General features: G+C 43.7%; 5 protein-coding genes across 8 annotated transcripts; 4 read left to right on the top strand and 1 right to left on the bottom strand.

Moving 5' to 3' along the window:
• The first annotated feature begins 12 nt into the window (after positions 1-12).
• On the top strand, positions 13-4,011 carry LOC132201879 (ADAM 17-like protease). 2 transcript variants are annotated; one of them, XM_059628414.1, is made up of 16 exons: positions 13-291; positions 356-494; positions 549-649; positions 716-843; positions 899-1,087; positions 1,161-1,289; positions 1,350-1,427; positions 1,486-1,602; positions 1,693-1,831; positions 1,955-2,190; positions 2,243-2,451; positions 2,510-2,556; positions 2,613-2,804; positions 2,855-2,970; positions 3,035-3,190; positions 3,578-4,011. In XM_059628414.1, exons 1-16 carry the CDS (start codon positions 231-233, stop codon positions 3,749-3,751), a joined length of 2,211 nt encoding a protein of 736 aa, XP_059484397.1. In that variant the 5' UTR covers positions 13-230; the 3' UTR covers positions 3,752-4,011. The 2 variants fall into 2 exon arrangements, with proteins under 2 accessions (XP_059484397.1, XP_059484398.1); XM_059628415.1 differs by lacking the exon at positions 549-649 and having other exon boundaries at positions 356-514.
• Positions 4,012-4,147: 136 nt separating this feature from the next.
• Positions 4,148-6,513, top strand: LOC132201881 (uncharacterized). Of its 2 annotated transcripts, none has more exons than XM_059628419.1 (8): positions 4,148-4,395; positions 4,447-4,634; positions 4,689-4,816; positions 4,868-5,016; positions 5,072-5,225; positions 5,277-5,439; positions 5,704-5,862; positions 5,914-6,513. In XM_059628419.1, the coding sequence occupies exons 1-8, from the start codon at positions 4,163-4,165 to the stop codon at positions 6,111-6,113; spliced, it is 1,374 nt and encodes a 457-aa protein (XP_059484402.1). In that variant the 5' UTR covers positions 4,148-4,162; the 3' UTR covers positions 6,114-6,513. The 2 variants fall into 2 exon arrangements, with proteins under 2 accessions (XP_059484402.1, XP_059484400.1); XM_059628417.1 differs by having other exon boundaries at positions 5,674-5,862.
• Positions 6,514-6,648: 135 nt separating this feature from the next.
• LOC132201882 (protein transport protein Sec61 subunit alpha) lies at positions 6,649-9,474 on the top strand. The gene is made up of 8 exons (XM_059628420.1): positions 6,649-6,809; positions 6,988-7,055; positions 7,173-7,238; positions 7,352-7,820; positions 7,878-8,044; positions 8,111-8,251; positions 8,307-8,555; positions 8,759-9,474. Exons 1-8 carry the CDS (start codon positions 6,803-6,805, stop codon positions 9,020-9,022), a joined length of 1,431 nt encoding a protein of 476 aa, XP_059484403.1. The 5' UTR covers positions 6,649-6,802; the 3' UTR covers positions 9,023-9,474.
• A 279-nt stretch (positions 9,475-9,753) lies between these two features.
• LOC132201886 (uncharacterized) lies at positions 9,754-11,177 on the top strand. Of its 2 annotated transcripts, none has more exons than XM_059628427.1 (7): positions 9,754-9,973; positions 10,031-10,171; positions 10,221-10,424; positions 10,476-10,583; positions 10,639-10,781; positions 10,836-10,927; positions 10,978-11,177. In XM_059628427.1, the coding sequence occupies exons 1-7, from the start codon at positions 9,923-9,925 to the stop codon at positions 11,121-11,123; spliced, it is 885 nt and encodes a 294-aa protein (XP_059484410.1). In that variant the 5' UTR covers positions 9,754-9,922; the 3' UTR covers positions 11,124-11,177. The 2 variants fall into 2 exon arrangements, with proteins under 2 accessions (XP_059484410.1, XP_059484408.1); XM_059628425.1 differs by having other exon boundaries at positions 9,759-9,973; positions 10,827-10,927; positions 10,978-11,176.
• LOC132201884 (uncharacterized) lies at positions 11,140-14,755 on the bottom strand. The gene is made up of 8 exons (XM_059628423.1): positions 14,615-14,755; positions 14,067-14,305; positions 13,940-14,003; positions 13,633-13,885; positions 13,447-13,576; positions 13,293-13,392; positions 13,153-13,239; positions 11,140-11,490 (listed from the first exon to the last, which is right to left on the bottom strand). The coding sequence occupies exons 1-8, from the start codon at positions 14,685-14,687 to the stop codon at positions 11,423-11,425; spliced, it is 1,014 nt and encodes a 337-aa protein (XP_059484406.1). The 5' UTR covers positions 14,688-14,755; the 3' UTR covers positions 11,140-11,422.
• Between the last annotated feature and the right edge of the window lie 270 nt (positions 14,756-15,025).

The raw sequence follows: 15,025 nt of genomic DNA, 5'->3' as shown, positions 1-15,025 counted from the left end.
ACACATCGCAGAGTAGCCAACCTCACCGATACGAATACGAACCCCTGACCACCCCTGACACCCCACTCCTGGTTCACGTTCACATTCACCCCTTTGGAGCCATGTTTGTGTTTTCATCTGGGCAGAGATGGAATTCACAGATTTGAGAGATCAAGTTTCAACTTGAACCAAATTAAAATTGAATCGCGATTTGTTGGGTCGTCGAATTTTCGCACAAAAACTCTCTTGGAATGAATTTGGAGGCTGCTATTTTTGTGTTGATTTTTTGTTTTCATTTCACCCCCAGCCGTGGTAAGATTTTCAATTTTCCTGTCCGGGTATTTTGATTTTGACTTTTGACTGCAATTTCATCCAGGTTCAATTCATAAAAATCTGAAATACTTTGAAACTCTGTACCCTCACGAAATTGCCCATCGAATCGTGAAGAGAGGATCTGACCATGGCACTCACCAGTTCAACAAAGTCCGAGAGGTCTCCTTCAACGGATTCGGAAGGTTTGCCAATCATATTTCAGGTATTATTTTACATTAAACTTTGATGCTATTTAGGGAATTCCGACTGATTTTGTCTCCGAAAAAAGAGGTTTTGCACCCGCAGTTCAAAGCTGTGGAGTTGGATGCAACTGGGAATGAAAAGCCAGTTGCAGTTGGTACATATATTATTTAAAGAAATAATTTTTTTTTTAATTTTTGAATAAATTTATTTCTTTTCCCAGACCATGAGTCCTTTTACCATGGACGAGTGTTTGGTGAGCTGCAAAGCCAGGCGCATGTCCATCTCAATAATGACACAGGAGAAATGACGGCCACAATCCATTTGCCTCACGATTCTTATCATGTTGAGGTAAATTAATTTCGATAATTAAATATTAACTTGTTATGAAAATTGAAATGTTTAGCCTTCCTGGAGGCACTTCAAAGAGGAGGATGGTGAAGGCAGTGGGCGCATGTTGGCGTATCGAAGTTCCGATGTGAAGCTTAGCTGGGAACATGACGAGGATGGAAACCCACACAACTTGCAGACAAAGACCTGTGGGTACATCAAAGAGGGTCCTCAGGGTGGTGCCAAGGACGAGGAAGAACACCGAGTAAATTTATAAATTTTCTTTAGTAAATATACAGATTTATCAGATTTGATTTTTTTTTCATCATTTTTAAAAGGGTAAAAGACAAGCTGATCAGTACGAGTACACTCCAACCAAGACTAGGTGCCCCTTGTTGTTGGTTGCCGACTACAGGTTTTTCCAGGAGATGGGCGGCTCAAATACCAAAAACACAATTAATTATTTGGTATAAATTTTGAAATAATTCTAATTATCCTATATTTTTTTTTTAAATGTTCAATTATAGATCAGTCTCATTGATCGGGTGCACAAAATCTACAACGACACAATTTGGCAGGACAGAACGGAGCAGGATGGTTTTAAAGTAGGAGTCGAGAGCACTGATTTTATCAATTTTAAAAGCCAATACTTTACTTTTGCAGGGGATGGGATTCGTAATCAAGAAAATCGTCGTTCATTCGGAGGCGACGAGAGTGCGCGGAGGCGAGGCGCATTACAACATGATCAGAGACAAATGGGACGTGAGAAATCTCCTAGAGGTGTGTGTTTTTCATTTTATTCCGGTGGAGCTTTAAAATTCATGGTCTGGGCTAATTCTTTTCTGCTTCGTTGGCTTTGGTGTTGGGCAGGTTTTCAGTAGGGAGTACAGCCACAAAGACTTTTGCTTGGCGCATCTCTTCACAGACCTCAAGTTTGAGGGAGGCATCCTCGGCTTGGCCTATGTCGGCAGCCCGCGCAGAAACTCGGTCGGAGGAATCTGCACTCCAGGTCTTCCAACGAAACCAATTTCCTTCTTTTGTGCTTTATTTTTCGGCATGAACTTCTAATTTCATATTTTCCCTGAATTCCAAAGATTTTCAGTTTTGATTGGAACATAATAATAATTTTCAGAGTACTTCAAGAATGGCTACACGCTGTACTTGAACTCTGGCCTGAGCTCAAGCCGCAACCACTACGGCCAAAGGGTGATCACCCGAGAGGCAGACCTGGTCACTGCCCATGAGTTTGGCCACAACTGGGGCTCCGAGCACGACCCGGACATCCCCGAATGCAGTCCTGGCGCCTCCCAAGGGGGTTCCTACCTCATGTACACTTACAGTGTATCCGGCTACGATGTCAACAACAAGGTCAGCCTAATTTTTTTTAACACAAAATTTAAATTGAAGGTTTTTTCCACAGAGGTTCAGCCCGTGCAGTCTGCGCTCGATCAGGAAAGTGTTGCAGGCAAAGAGCGGCCGGTGCTTCTCCGAACCAGAGGAGAGTTTCTGCGGCAACCTCAGGGTGGAGGGTGATGAGGAGTGCGACGCTGGGTTGCTGGGCACGGAGGACAATGACCCCTGCTGCGATAAAAACTGCAGACTCAGGAGAGCATCTGGAGTTTCTTGCAGGTGAACCTTTTGACCTTTGATAAAAAATGTTTATAAATATATGTTAAATTTTTTTCAGTGACAAAAATTCACCTTGCTGTCAGGATTGTCAGTTCATGTCATCAGGTAAAACTTCTTGTTTTGATGAATAAAGCATTTGTTCTGATTTTACCCATTTTTAGGAACTCGTTGTCGAGAGGCTCAACACGCAACCTGCGAGCAAGACTCGAGGTGCACTGGCACTTCACCTGAGTGTCCTCGTTCTCCACCCATGTCCGACGGGACACCCTGTCTTGAGCGTGGTCAATGCAGACATGGCAAGTGTGTTCCGTTTTGCGAAACCCAGGGCCTTCAGAGCTGCATGTGTGACACAAGTAATTAAACACAAAAATTTTTTTTTTTTATTGAAAATTTATGATTTTAGTTGGTGATGCTTGCAAAAGGTGCTGCCGCATGAACTTGAATGACACCTGCTTTCCTGTGGACCCGCAGGACATTCTTCCAGACGGCACTCCTTGCATTCAGGGCTTTTGCAATAAGGTGAGATTGGTGAAGGTTGTCGACTTTTGCCTTGCTTAACTGGGGCGAATTTTTAAAATTTCAGGGCTTGTGTGAGAAAACAATCCAAGACGTGGTGGAGCGCTTTTGGGACATCATCGAGGATATTAACATTAATAAAGTGTTGTTGTTTTTGCGGGACAACCTTGTTGGCACTGTGCTTGTTGTCACTGCACTTCTATGGCTGCCTGCCAGCTGCCTTGTAAGTAATATTGTAATTCCAACTCTTTCAAGAAACAGAAATTTGGCCCCATAAAACGTACAACATTTTCTAAATTGCCAAACTCAAAGGAAACAAACTACATTGGCTAGTAAAGAAAGCACTTAAAGTAGTTTTCTCACTGCCAATCATCTATTATTTGGGGACTAATGCATTTATTTAAATTTAAACTTTTTTTATATTGTTGATGAAAAGATCATTTCATAAAATCTTGCATAATTTTTAACTTGATTTTATTAATGTGAGACTTCTCTAAATCAATCAAAATTATCTTCCAGTCTTGAATTTCAATTTTAAAGTGATTGAAACTGTAGGAACTTTTGAAATCAAAATTTAAATTTTGGATTAAAACTAAAATTTTGCTTCTAGATCAGTTACGTTGATCGTCGTTGGCGCTCTGAGGACGCCGCTCGCTGGGAATGGCGCACAAGGGAGGACCTTTTGCACCCCCGAGACCCGCCTCGCAGGGTCATCCACGCCAAAGGGCCAAACCCAACCCCACTTAGAAGAGTGCACCTGGCTGCAGCCCCTTGCATCCATTAACAATACACAATCCAAAGGATGGCTTTTATCCGAATTTATTTTAGTTTCAAGAGAACCAGGCCATATTCTCATCACAACTCATTATCCGCTTCTAATTTAATTTTCTTGATCTCAGTAAAAACTTCATGAGTGTTGAGTGTCAATCTCTAATTTAGTCAAACTCGACTGCCGTAAAACAACTAGTCATCTGAATCTTTTTCGAGTCAATTTATTTTCAAGATCGATTAACAAATTGCTGTTCAATAAATGCCAAAATTGAATTTTCCGACAATTTGATTACTCTTACATGATTCCTTTGAGTTTTCCGTGTACTAAATGCGGTGATAAATTAAAAACCAACTCGGGGCAATGTGTCAGAGCAAATAGTGGTGAAAGAGCATGAGAATGACGCTTGAAAATGTCCCGCTGACAATGGCGCACAAGCGAACTTGTTGTTGGCCGCGTTCCAACGGCGAAGCAGCGACGCAGCAGTGCCGTCCGTTCGCCTTCATCTACTCGCTTTACTCAGTCGCCAACATGACAATGGACATTGACATCTCAAACTTCCCACTGGAGGTGGTGGAGAAAATCCTCTCCAACCTGCAGGGCGAGGCCCTCATCGCCGCCTCCCAGGTCTGCTGGTTGTGGAGCTGCGTCGCCCACAGGTTAATTTTTTACATAAAAAAACGAATAATTTGTGACTTGATGATTGACAGAATCATGCAAACTTCAAACCGAGACTCTTTTTCGGACGAACTGCTCGAGGACCTCCGACTGGACATCGAGGACCTCAAAGGCGACCTCCTCCTTGACCTCTACAGAGAAACGCACCCGAATTTGGTTTTGCTGCAAGAAACGCCTCTGGTCCAGATGCACCATTTTGCAGCGGTCCTTCAAGCCGATGGTAAAATAGGAAAAATAATTAGAAATGAAAGAAAATCAATTTTACCGGAAATAGGCCCTCGACTGTACGCTGGAGACGGTGTTGGAAACGTGATGGTTTACGAGCTGTTGGAAAGCGAGCAGAGTTTTCTCAGCCCTGAACCTGTTGTTTCCGTTGTCATTCCAAGCGGGCCTGTTTCGAATGTGAGCAAATTAAATACTCCAAAATATTGGATAAATAATCATTGAGAAAAGATGAGCTTGATGAAGGCCCACGACCTCTTGTTTGTGTGCTCCCCAAGCCAAATGCACGTGATGAGCACCAAATGCACCAAAACCGGCATGGTCTGCCTTGACCCTTTGGAGCCATCGACCCCGTGCGAGCACAAAGAACTCACCCTCAGGTTTTTATACTTATAATATTAATATAATTATAGCTTTTAATAAAAATTCATTCAGGGTGCACCAAGATCTGCTCGGCGTGGCAGAGGGTAGTTCACAAATAAAAATCTTCCGAGTGGAGGGCGTCGAGGAAAATGTGGTCATTATGAACCAAATCGCAGATTTCGCCACCCCCTTTGGCATCTTCAGATGGAAAATTTGGAATAACCAGGTTTGCAAAATAAAAATATTATTTTTCTTAAATTTAATTTTTAATTTTAAGGTTTTGTGTGTTCTGAAAACGGGAAGTGTTTGCGTATGGGATCTGGAGCAGGCCGGGTTCACTCACAACTCAGAGCCTTACTCGGAACTGCGGTACCAGAACCCCTGCTGGCTCTACCAGCGTTACGTGCTGAGCTCGTCTGAACTTTCCAGAAACCTTCTGTGTAAGTGTGCAATGTGCCCCTCGTCACCACCATCATCGTCGTCTTTGGAACTGTACCAGTGCGAATTTATTTTTTCAAAATTATCTCCAGCATCAAAATTTTTCACAATAAAAAAATCGTATCATTTTAATTTAACACATTATTCTTGCATTTTTAACACTCGCATCATAAATATATATTGGCATGCAAAAAATTAAGGGACGAATTGGTATGGTGGTGACCAATCTGTTGCAGCCAGGTATATCATGCCTACCTGTCCTGCAGCCTACTGGCACATCTCGTGCGGCCCGGCCTATTGGCTCTTCGGCAGACTCGACGGCAAACACGAACCCGAGCCGGAAAAGTACCGCGGAATCATGCCCAGTGACGTCACGTCTGTTTGTCTGAAACGCAGATTCCTCGCCTGCGCCAAGAGAAGCCCTTGTAATTTTTTTTTTAAATGGTGAATGTTTTAGTAATTTATTTTATTTTCAGATCAAATCGTTTTGTATCTGATGCCGAATCAACTTCCGAACGACAGAGAAGCGCTGACCAGAGCCCTCCAGACGCCCCTTTTGACTTTCAACGTCCCCGAACACATCAACATGATGGAGTTGGGCTTCCAGGGCTCTCGCCTGCTGCTCTACACTTATTCCCAGCCAGGCAACATTCAGTGTTACATTTTGTCTCGGTGATTTTTTGCATAATTTTTTTACTCGAAGTGCGGAAAAAAAGTGACCTGATTATTGATAAATTTAACCGAGCATATTTTTACATGAATTATTTGTAAATAAATCAAACGTAGATTTAGTTATTGCATAAAATCTGTGAAAATTGTGAATTTTAATGGAGCGAGCGTGATTCTCCTCCCGCCGTTTCCCCCGGGGTCGATTCGGCACTAGCCCATCAGCGCCCCTAGCGGTCGTACTTTGAACGACTCTGGACAAGTGATCCAGAGGGACCGTTCTCCTCTCGCCAACCGCTGCCAACAATGCCAGCATCATCAGTCACGTGACCCGGCGAACCCGGTGCAATGTAAAGATGCCAACATTGCAAAAATAAATAGCACAAATTAAATCGAAATTTATACCTTAACTCATTATTTTTACTATAAAAAGCTACCTAAGTATGTAATGAAGTATTAAATCAAATCTTAATTAATCAAAATATTGATGAATTCTTAAAACAATTTTGGAATTTTGGCGATGGTCGAAGTTCAGTTTGCGTCACTGCTTGTTATACGTGTCTTGTCGTTTGTCCGCTTGCAGCCAGAAAGGCTGTCGGTCGTGTCGAGCTGTTGACGAAATTACCGAGATTTGGCCTCCGTGGTGAATAAAAGTTTTCCGCAGGCACCTGCTAAACCTCCGACCACCCTCACTCAGCCATGGGCCGTAAGTATCCGCCACCCCCGAGCCACCCCCGCGCCCCGAAGGCCGACCGAACCGAGTTGCTTTCGAACGAACGGGACTTGACACGGCGCATATGGCCTCTTGTGCGACCGCTGGGGGCGGCCAGGGCGCACCCACCCTGAGCCACACGAAAACTAACCACCTTTCAACCTTCTTGCAGTTAAATTCTTGGAAGTGATCAAACCCTTCTGCTCAATTTTACCGGAGATCGCCAAGCCGGAGAGAAAGGTGAGACCTGGCTTTTAATTTTTAAATTGAAATTCCGGCTGAAGTTCCTGTTTCTATTAATTAACTAAATTTACTTTTAATTCATCGGGGGTTAATTTCTTGTTACTATGTTCGCAGATCCAATTCAGAGAAAAAGTACTATGGACGGCCATCACCTTGTTCATTTTCCTCGTGTGCTGTCAGGTTTGTTCTCCTTTCTTTTTAATTTAATATCTTCAAAAACCTTACCTGAGTAAAAAAATCACATTTCCCAAATGGTCGGGGTCGCAGTAAAATAAGCATTGTTTAAATGGTAGATCCCGTTGTTCGGCATCATGAGCAGCGACTCTGCGGACCCCTTCTACTGGATACGTGTCATATTGGCGAGTAACAGAGGCACCCTGATGGAGTTGGGCATATCGCCCATCGTGACCTCAGGGCTGATCATGCAGTTGCTGGCCGGCGCCAAGATCATCGAGGTGGGCGACACCCCGAAGGACCGAGCTCTCTTCAACGGCGCGCAGAAGCTGTTCGGCATGGTCATCACCGTCGGCCAGGCCATCGTCTATGTCATGACGGGCATGTACGGTGACCCCAGCGAAATCGGCGCCGGCGTCTGCCTGCTCATCATCATCCAGCTCTTCGTCGCCGGCCTCATCGTCCTGCTGCTCGACGAACTTCTGCAGAAGGGCTATGGTCTTGGCTCGGGCATATCTCTCTTCATCGCCACCAACATTTGCGAAACCATCGTCTGGAAAGCCTTCAGCCCTGCCACCGTCAACACTGGTAACCTTCTTTTTATCAAAGTTTCGGAAAGTAAATTAATTTTCTATTAAAATTCAGGTCGTGGAACGGAATTCGAAGGCGCGGTCATTGCCCTGTTCCACCTGCTGGCCACCAGACAGGACAAAGTGCGCGCCCTCAGGGAGGCCTTCTACAGACAGAACCTGCCCAATCTGATGAACCTCCTGGCCACCATCCTCGTCTTTGCCGTCGTCATATATTTCCAGGTAAGTCAAAGGTCACGGATCTCAGAATGAATGAATTATTCATTCATTGACTCTCTTTCACCTCAGGGCTTCAGAGTGGACCTGCCCATCAAGTCTGCCAGGTATAGAGGGCAGTACAGCAGCTACCCGATCAAACTTTTCTACACCTCCAACATCCCCATCATTCTGCAGTCGGCTCTGGTCTCCAACCTTTACGTCATATCTCAGGTTGGTTCTCAACTTAGCTTCTCTTGAGCGGAAATTAATGCAAATTTCAACTCAGATGTTGGCAGTGAAATTCCAAGGCAATTTCTTTGTCAACCTGCTGGGCACGTGGGCGGACGTGAGTGGTGGGGGGCCGGCCCGAGCCTATCCGGTGGGCGGCCTGTGTTACTACCTGAGTCCACCTGAGAACGTGGGCCACATCCTCGAGGACCCCATCCACGCTTTCCTCTACATCATCTTCATGCTTGGCTCCTGCGCCTTCTTCTCAAAGACGTGGATCGAAGTGTCCGGATCGTCCGCCAAGGACGTAAGTCAAATTTCATTCTTGAATTTTTTATTTTAGGCAATTTCCGCAACTTTAAATCTCATTGTTACAACATGCAATTTTTGAAATATTCCAATTATTTTATCTTGAAAACCAACTTTTGCCATGACATTATAGAAATGACTAAAATTTTAATCTTCTAATTTTATTAAATGCTCAAAATTTGGATTTGTTTGTTGTACCAGGTTGCAAAGCAGCTGAAGGAGCAGCAGATGGTGATGCGTGGTCACCGCGAGAAGTCGATGATCCACGAACTGAACAGGTACATTCCGACGGCGGCCGCCTTCGGAGGCCTCTGCATTGGCGCGCTGTCCGTGCTGGCCGACTTCATGGGGGCCATCGGCTCCGGCACTGGTATCCTGCTCGCCGTCACCATCATCTACCAGTACTTTGAGATCTTCGTCAAGGAGCAGAGCGAAATGGGCGGCATGAGCACTTTGCTCTTTTAAACACACATTTTCTCCTCTATTCATGTTTCTGTTGTTGAGAATGAGAGCGCGCATTATTTTGGGGACCACTTTGCTCCTGTCCACTTTGCGGGGCGGCCAAATTCATCCTTCTCCTTTAATTTCTCTGCTTGTTTTCTTAATTTAACTCAATTCATGCGCATAAAAGACAGTGGAGGAGCAAATCAGGCCCAGAAAAGCAAGGAAGTAAGAAAGATGTGCAAGTTACGTTAAAATGCCTCTTTAAATCAAGAGAGAATTTTTGCAAAAAAGAAAGAAATTCTGTCCCTTTTGGTTGATTTTGTGAAATGACATCGACTCTTTGTGTTGTTGCTGGTGCAGAGTGAATGAATGGGCCTAATTATTTAATTTACAAAATGTAGGCCCTCTCAAGCGTGTTTTCTATTAAAGAGAGAAAATAACACAATATAATTTATTGTGTGCCCTGTTATTAACTGCAGCTTTTGATTTCAACACCCTTAAAGAAATTCTATTCAATGACGCAAACAGTCGCCGTGGCACCTCTCGTCTTCTCAGAGGGCATGTGATGCATATTGATTAGTGATGACTCATCCATGGTCGAATTATTGTTACATGGAAAAAAGTTCAAGAATATAAATTCTACTTTACTTAATAAAGAGCTGAAATTAAAAAAAAAAAAATAGATGAAAACTAGATAAGTTTTTGTTTTTTTCATTTTTTTTTTAGGCCAGCATCGGTGCTTTTTTTACCACGTGGTTGCCATGGATACGAACACCTAACAGTACTTTGTTACTCTACAATAATATCCTGTTCGTCAGGCATATCAAGTCGAGCTCTCTTTTGTTTACACCTAGTCTTTTTATTTATTGCAGTTTTTCTCTGTGAAATTTGAGATATTTAGCATACTTCTATTAAAAGAAAATGTCTCTGCGCCAAAATCTGAAGGTCTGCGTGCGTCTGCAAGTAATGAGGGCAAGTTGAGATCTATTTTTATTCAGAAAAATGAATGTAGAGCCATAAAAACCCAAGGTGAAAAGTCCTGGAATGTGTAAATCGGGGAGCAAGGGGGACCTGCTGCTGCATCTGTGGCTGATGGACCAAACGCTGCGGACGTCGAGTGTGCCCGCGACCTACCCTCTCCACTTCAACCAGACCTTTCACATATCAAAGGTTATCAGAATTGATTTTTTAAACATTTTATTTTTATCAAGGCTTGCAGATTTACGACGCGTCCGACTTGTTCAGCCTGCACGGCTGCCTGGCGTCCGAGTTTGCTCGCGTCGAGTTGCAGGAGTCGGCGCCTGGCCTGCGCTCCGTGGCAATTTTCAAGAGCTCCCTCCTAACTTTGCTTTTCCCAGAGAGCGGCAGCCTCAGCTGCACGCCCACGACCACCCTTCAGATGCAACCACTGTGCCATTTTTCAGTTAGAGCACAATTTAATCAAAATCGTTTGACTTAAAAAACATAAATTTAGGGGCTCCTGGGTCCTGAGCTTGAGGTCAGCACCAGGGTGAGCATCCAGCAGGTCACGCAGCCAGCGACCCACAATTACTTTTCGCCGCAAAAGAGACTCTCCTCAGTTGTACGAGCGACTTATTTAATTAAAATTAAAAAAAAAATGATAAATTATTTAATAGGAAATGAGTCCCTGTCAACAGGTGAAGTTGGCAAATCGGTATTCTAAACTGACGTGTGGCTGTCTGCGTGAAAACGAGAAAAAACCACCCTTCGTTGTCAGACATGTAGACCCCGAGATTTTCCACCTTTCCAAAACACCGAGGTTTGATCAAGGAAATTCAATGGAAAAATTAATATAAAAATCTAGCCCATGTAGATCGAGAAGGATTAAAAAAAATGTCCACTATCAGGACATGATGAGATCTAGCAATCAGGACGAAGACTTTTCCCATTCAGATTCGCATGCAGGTATTTCTTTGATTTTTTAAATATGATATTTCAAAAATTTCATGGCGCAGATTGCAAGTGCAGCGTTTGTTGCCTTTACGAGGAGTATTTCGGACGGCCGTACCCGCAGCACTGTCCCGAGGAGGACGAAGGGGTGGCGGACTTGGTGCACGAATTGCAGGAGTGCTGCTGCTGTCACCGCGCCAAGTCGATTTGAATTAAACGCAGTTGCGAGTCGTATATGCGTCAAAACGAATTTTTATTTCTCGTATATATATAATTTTTTTACTCTTAAAAGAACATCGTAATAATAATAATAATAATATACTAAAATACAAACTTTGCTAGGCAACAAACGAAAATTGAAAATAATATAACATCTCCGTTTAATTTAACACATCTGGTTACAGACAAAGATGTTACAGTGTATAAGTTATATTATCGCTTAAGTTGAAAATTTTTTCGCAGACATTTTCGCACATTCTTACGGTTTTTATCAAGTACTTGGGCTGCTTCTCAATGGTACGTGTGAGTAGTGTGGCGGGGCGTCGTGGATTCAATCGAACTTTTGTAAGGCGGCCAATCTGAATCAGATCCATTTGATTTTATTCAACAGAAGCAACAAATCGAAGTAATTGGCTGACCACGTTTTAAAATTCCATCCATCAGAAGAAAAATGAAAATCGAGCCCTTGATTTGATTGACCTCGATTTTCATCTTTCAAAATTGACTAGAAACATAAATGTGATTCTAAACTAGAGCTTTTAAGTAGTAAATTTGCTGCTACTTTGACCCGCAAATAACAAACAAGTTGTGTTAAGTACTTAAAATTGGGCTGAAACGGGGTCAGCGAATCGCTTCCGATTCATACAAAATTTCGATCAAATCCATTCTGAAATGTTTTTATTTCTGATAATCCACTAATCGCTATACTGATGGGCAGATAAATAATGTTTGTTAAGTTACGACACTAATTATGACAGGGCAGACTCGCACTTGATATCACAGCATCCTTATTTTCTTTTTGTGCACACCTGATCGGGGGCATTCGATTTCTGACCAATTGGAAATCACAAACATTTTCGCAGACGATTTCACTCGGATATATTTTTAAAATTAAAAGTTAATTTAAGTAAGTTAGTTGTGCTCATCGAGAAATTAAAACTAATTATACTCCTAGATACGTTAAATCAGTATTTGCACCCAGCTGTTTGAGAGATGTTGATCGAGGTCGACCTGATATTTCATGGAAAAACGTTCGTCTCCGAAAAAAAGAAGACTTTTCATGGAAACTGGTCAACAATCACACTGTTGTGAAAATGCGTTTAAGCAGCTTAAAATTGAAATTCAATCATCTACGGGAAATTAAATGTTAATTTACAAACGACAGTCCCAGGAATATACAATATTGGTTACGAAGGAAATCAATTAAACTTGACTTGGGCACTTCGGTCGAATCTCTACCAATTGGGGGAGAAATCAGTTAATTCTCTTGACGAAAACACCTTCCTTAAAAATTACACTTAATGAGATGTGTATGCACGACAAATAATATATCCATCTGCATTTTTATAGTTAGGCATGGCAAAGCATCAAAATTGTTAGCGGCTGCTGGTGACTGGCTAGAAGCTTCTTGTGATTAAAATTGCCTGAGAAGGAAAAGGTTTTGAAAAGTTCCAAGAGAGAGTACATATTTATATTATAAATGCAGGTTGGAGAGACAAAGAGAGACAGAGAGACCAACCTTGAGTCAGAAGCAAAAACTTTTCGAGGCTAATTTGGAAGCCCGGCTGAAAATTGCCAGCCACCTCAGGGGAACCTTGCATGCCCAAGCTGCAGGTTTTAGTATTGCTAGGCAGTGTATTGCGTTCGGAATATATGTCCAACTGCAACTCGCACTGTTTCCAAACCGAGATAATATATATTTATATAAGTATGAGCAAAAGCTTGAAGCTTTTGGGATTTTTCGCCGGGGACTGCAATGAAAAACGCTTCCAAGTATGACTAAAAATGCACCAAGGGGGGAAGGAAGAATGATTTCTCAACGCAGGGAAAGTTAGCAAAAGGAGGTTTGTACTAGAATATTTGGTCGGGTCCACCGCTTTCTTTGCTTCTTTCGTTAATAGAGAGGCGACCGACCTGTCAATAATTAACCCATTACGCAGAATAATATCACAAATCAGGTCCGATTTGGCTGAGCTGAGACTAAGTTACTTTCCTTAACAATTAATTCTACTGCATATCACCATTTTCTAGACGTTTCGTCTGCGTCCGGTTGTAGAGACTTTGAAGGGGCACGTGCAGCAGTTCCATCAGCTTTGGAAACTCGGGCTCTGCAAATTCAGTCTTTCTCGTTAAAAAATTTAACACTAAATATAAAAATTACCAGAGTCTGGAGAGACAAAGCCGTGCCTGATGAGGAAGTCGAGCACCACCGGGCAGCTTGTCGTTTTGAAGTCTGGTGAGAAGATTTTGTCTAGCGCGTCCTGCAATTTTTTTTTCGGTCAGAATTTCCAAATAATTAATTTGACATTTCCCACCGAAGCAGGCAGAAGTTCAAAGCTCTCCACCTCGCCATCACTGTTGATGGGCACAAAGTCAAGGGGCAGTTCCAGGTCGTAGACAAATTCGGTGTTCGGGAAAAGTCCCCTCTCACTTTCGAAGAAGAACCTGAGAAAAAAAATCTTCCTTAAAATGTGAACTTTCTACTTTTTTTGGAAACTGACGAAACAGAACCGGCCGGAGTGAGTCGTTGGTCCAGGATGCTCCTCGGGATGGACGCTTCTTCCGCCGCCTCCTTCAGGGCCGTTTCCAGAATTCCAAAACCTACAGAGAGACCACCGCCGACCATGTTGTCCAACTTGCCGGGCCACGTTTGCTTCGAGGCCGCCCGCTTCTGCAGCCACACGCACACGCCCCTCTCCGGACACCGGATGTAGCCGTTGATGTCCACCCCGTACTGCCGGATGCCAAATAAACCTGCGGCGAGATTTGAAATAAATTGTCATTTCGAAAAGCAATTTAAGGACTCACATGTGGCCGATCTGTCCATCTTGAGAAGGGGGCTCTTGGAAAACGCAGCTCGAACTTCGTAACACTGAAAGAATAAATTTAATTTTAGTCTGGGATTTGAAATTATTGATGAATTGAGAGGGCAAACCTCCTCTCGCCAGCCTTTTAGGGCGACGAAGGCGCCGTCCTTCCTGAACCTGCGCAGGACGGCGTCGACCCTGGCGCTGCGCTCCTGGTAGTCTCGAAACGCCGGATTGAGTTCGACGACGTCCGAGTGCACAAGGAAGACCTCTGGGAAGCGCGCCAACTGGGCCGCCACGTCAGGCCGCACCAGACCGACTTGCTGCCCTTCAACAACGAACGGCCGACAGTCGCCCTTTTGCAATCCTGCAAAACGAAAACACAAACGCTGATGAAAATAAATACTTTTGATTAAATTAAAACGATTCTGTGGGTGCGGAAATTCAGCAAGAATATCGCCGAGCGAAATTTGTTTCTAATTCGCGATTGCGGTCGATGCTTGGCGACGATTGTCCGCAATGTTTACCATCGGAATTGACAGCGCGAAACTGCGTCGAACGCAAATCGATGGGCCGTGCGCGGCGCCGCTCGGCGCCGCACCGGCAGACTGGCGCCGAATTCGCGGCCCGTTCGCCCGAGGGGTGAACGCGCACGAAAAACGCGACCTGGCCTCACCTGTCAGGTAAAAGCAGTTGAATTTGTGGGCGAGTTTGAGGAGCCGCGACATGGATTCTGTGTTAGAGGCCATGTTGCGGAGGCGGCACCGCCGGGACGTGACTGGTTGATATTTTCTTTTCAGAATGCCAAAGGAGAAGTTCGGGAGAAGTGGAGGAGCGGAGGAGAGGGTCGGGGGATCGGGCGTGTGACGTCGCCGCAAGCGCTTATTTGCACTAACAGTCCGTGCGTTTTGCGTTTTACATTTACAGCTTAGAAGAAAAGAGAGGCAAGAATATAATGTTAAATATAATATATTATACATCGTAATCCAAGGATCGTACCCTTGTAGTGCCTTGTAGTAATCGCAGAAATTTAAATTTCAAATTTCACAAAGGATTTTAAAATCACACTCTTCTGAGCAGGAGTTTT

The sequence above is a fragment of the Neocloeon triangulifer genome, unplaced genomic scaffold (genome assembly GCF_031216515.1).
Source record: "Neocloeon triangulifer isolate White Clay Creek 2 clone unplaced genomic scaffold, ASM3121651v1 ptg000014l, whole genome shotgun sequence".
Lineage (NCBI taxonomy): Eukaryota > Metazoa > Arthropoda > Insecta > Ephemeroptera > Baetidae > Neocloeon > Neocloeon triangulifer.
The sequence above is the reverse complement of the archived record's forward strand: the minus strand, read 5'-3'. Positions and strand labels throughout refer to the sequence as shown.

Excerpts from the sequence above, each read along its gene's own strand:
- LOC132201879 (XM_059628414.1), top strand. The coding sequence starts at position 231 with ATGAATTTGGAGGCTGCTATTTTTGTGTTGATTTTTTGTTTTCATTTC. Across the intron at positions 650-715 it reads TGAAAAGCCAGTTGCAGTTG|ACCATGAGTCCTTTTACCAT; the intron begins GTACATATATTA and ends TTCTTTTCCCAG. Across the intron at positions 1,428-1,485 it reads CGGAGCAGGATGGTTTTAAA|GGGATGGGATTCGTAATCAA; the intron begins GTAGGAGTCGAG and ends TTACTTTTGCAG.
- LOC132201881 (XM_059628417.1), top strand. The coding sequence starts at position 4,163 with ATGGCGCACAAGCGAACTTGTTGTTGGCCGCGTTCCAACGGCGAAGCA. Across the intron at positions 4,396-4,446 it reads TGGAGCTGCGTCGCCCACAG|AATCATGCAAACTTCAAACC; the intron begins GTTAATTTTTTA and ends GATGATTGACAG. Across the intron at positions 4,635-4,688 it reads AGCGGTCCTTCAAGCCGATG|GCCCTCGACTGTACGCTGGA; the intron begins GTAAAATAGGAA and ends TACCGGAAATAG.
- LOC132201882 (XM_059628420.1), top strand. Across the intron at positions 7,239-7,351 it reads TTTTCCTCGTGTGCTGTCAG|ATCCCGTTGTTCGGCATCAT; the intron begins GTTTGTTCTCCT and ends TTTAAATGGTAG. Across the intron at positions 8,556-8,758 it reads CCGGATCGTCCGCCAAGGAC|GTTGCAAAGCAGCTGAAGGA; the intron begins GTAAGTCAAATT and ends TTGTTGTACCAG.
- LOC132201886 (XM_059628425.1), top strand. The coding sequence starts at position 9,923 with ATGTCTCTGCGCCAAAATCTGAAGGTCTGCGTGCGTCTGCAAGTAATG. Across the intron at positions 10,172-10,220 it reads AGACCTTTCACATATCAAAG|ATTTACGACGCGTCCGACTT; the intron begins GTTATCAGAATT and ends CAAGGCTTGCAG. Across the intron at positions 10,584-10,638 it reads AAAAGAGACTCTCCTCAGTT|GAAATGAGTCCCTGTCAACA; the intron begins GTACGAGCGACT and ends ATTATTTAATAG.
- LOC132201884 (XM_059628423.1), bottom strand. The coding sequence starts at position 14,687 with ATGGCCTCTAACACAGAATCCATGTCGCGGCTCCTCAAACTCGCCCAC. Across the intron at positions 13,240-13,292 it reads CTTTGTCTCTCCAGACTCTG|AGCCCGAGTTTCCAAAGCTG; the intron begins GTAATTTTTATA and ends CTGAATTTGCAG. Across the intron at positions 11,491-13,152 it reads GACGAAACGTCTAGAAAATG|ATTGGCCGCCTTACAAAAGT; the intron begins GTGATATGCAGT and ends GATCTGATTCAG.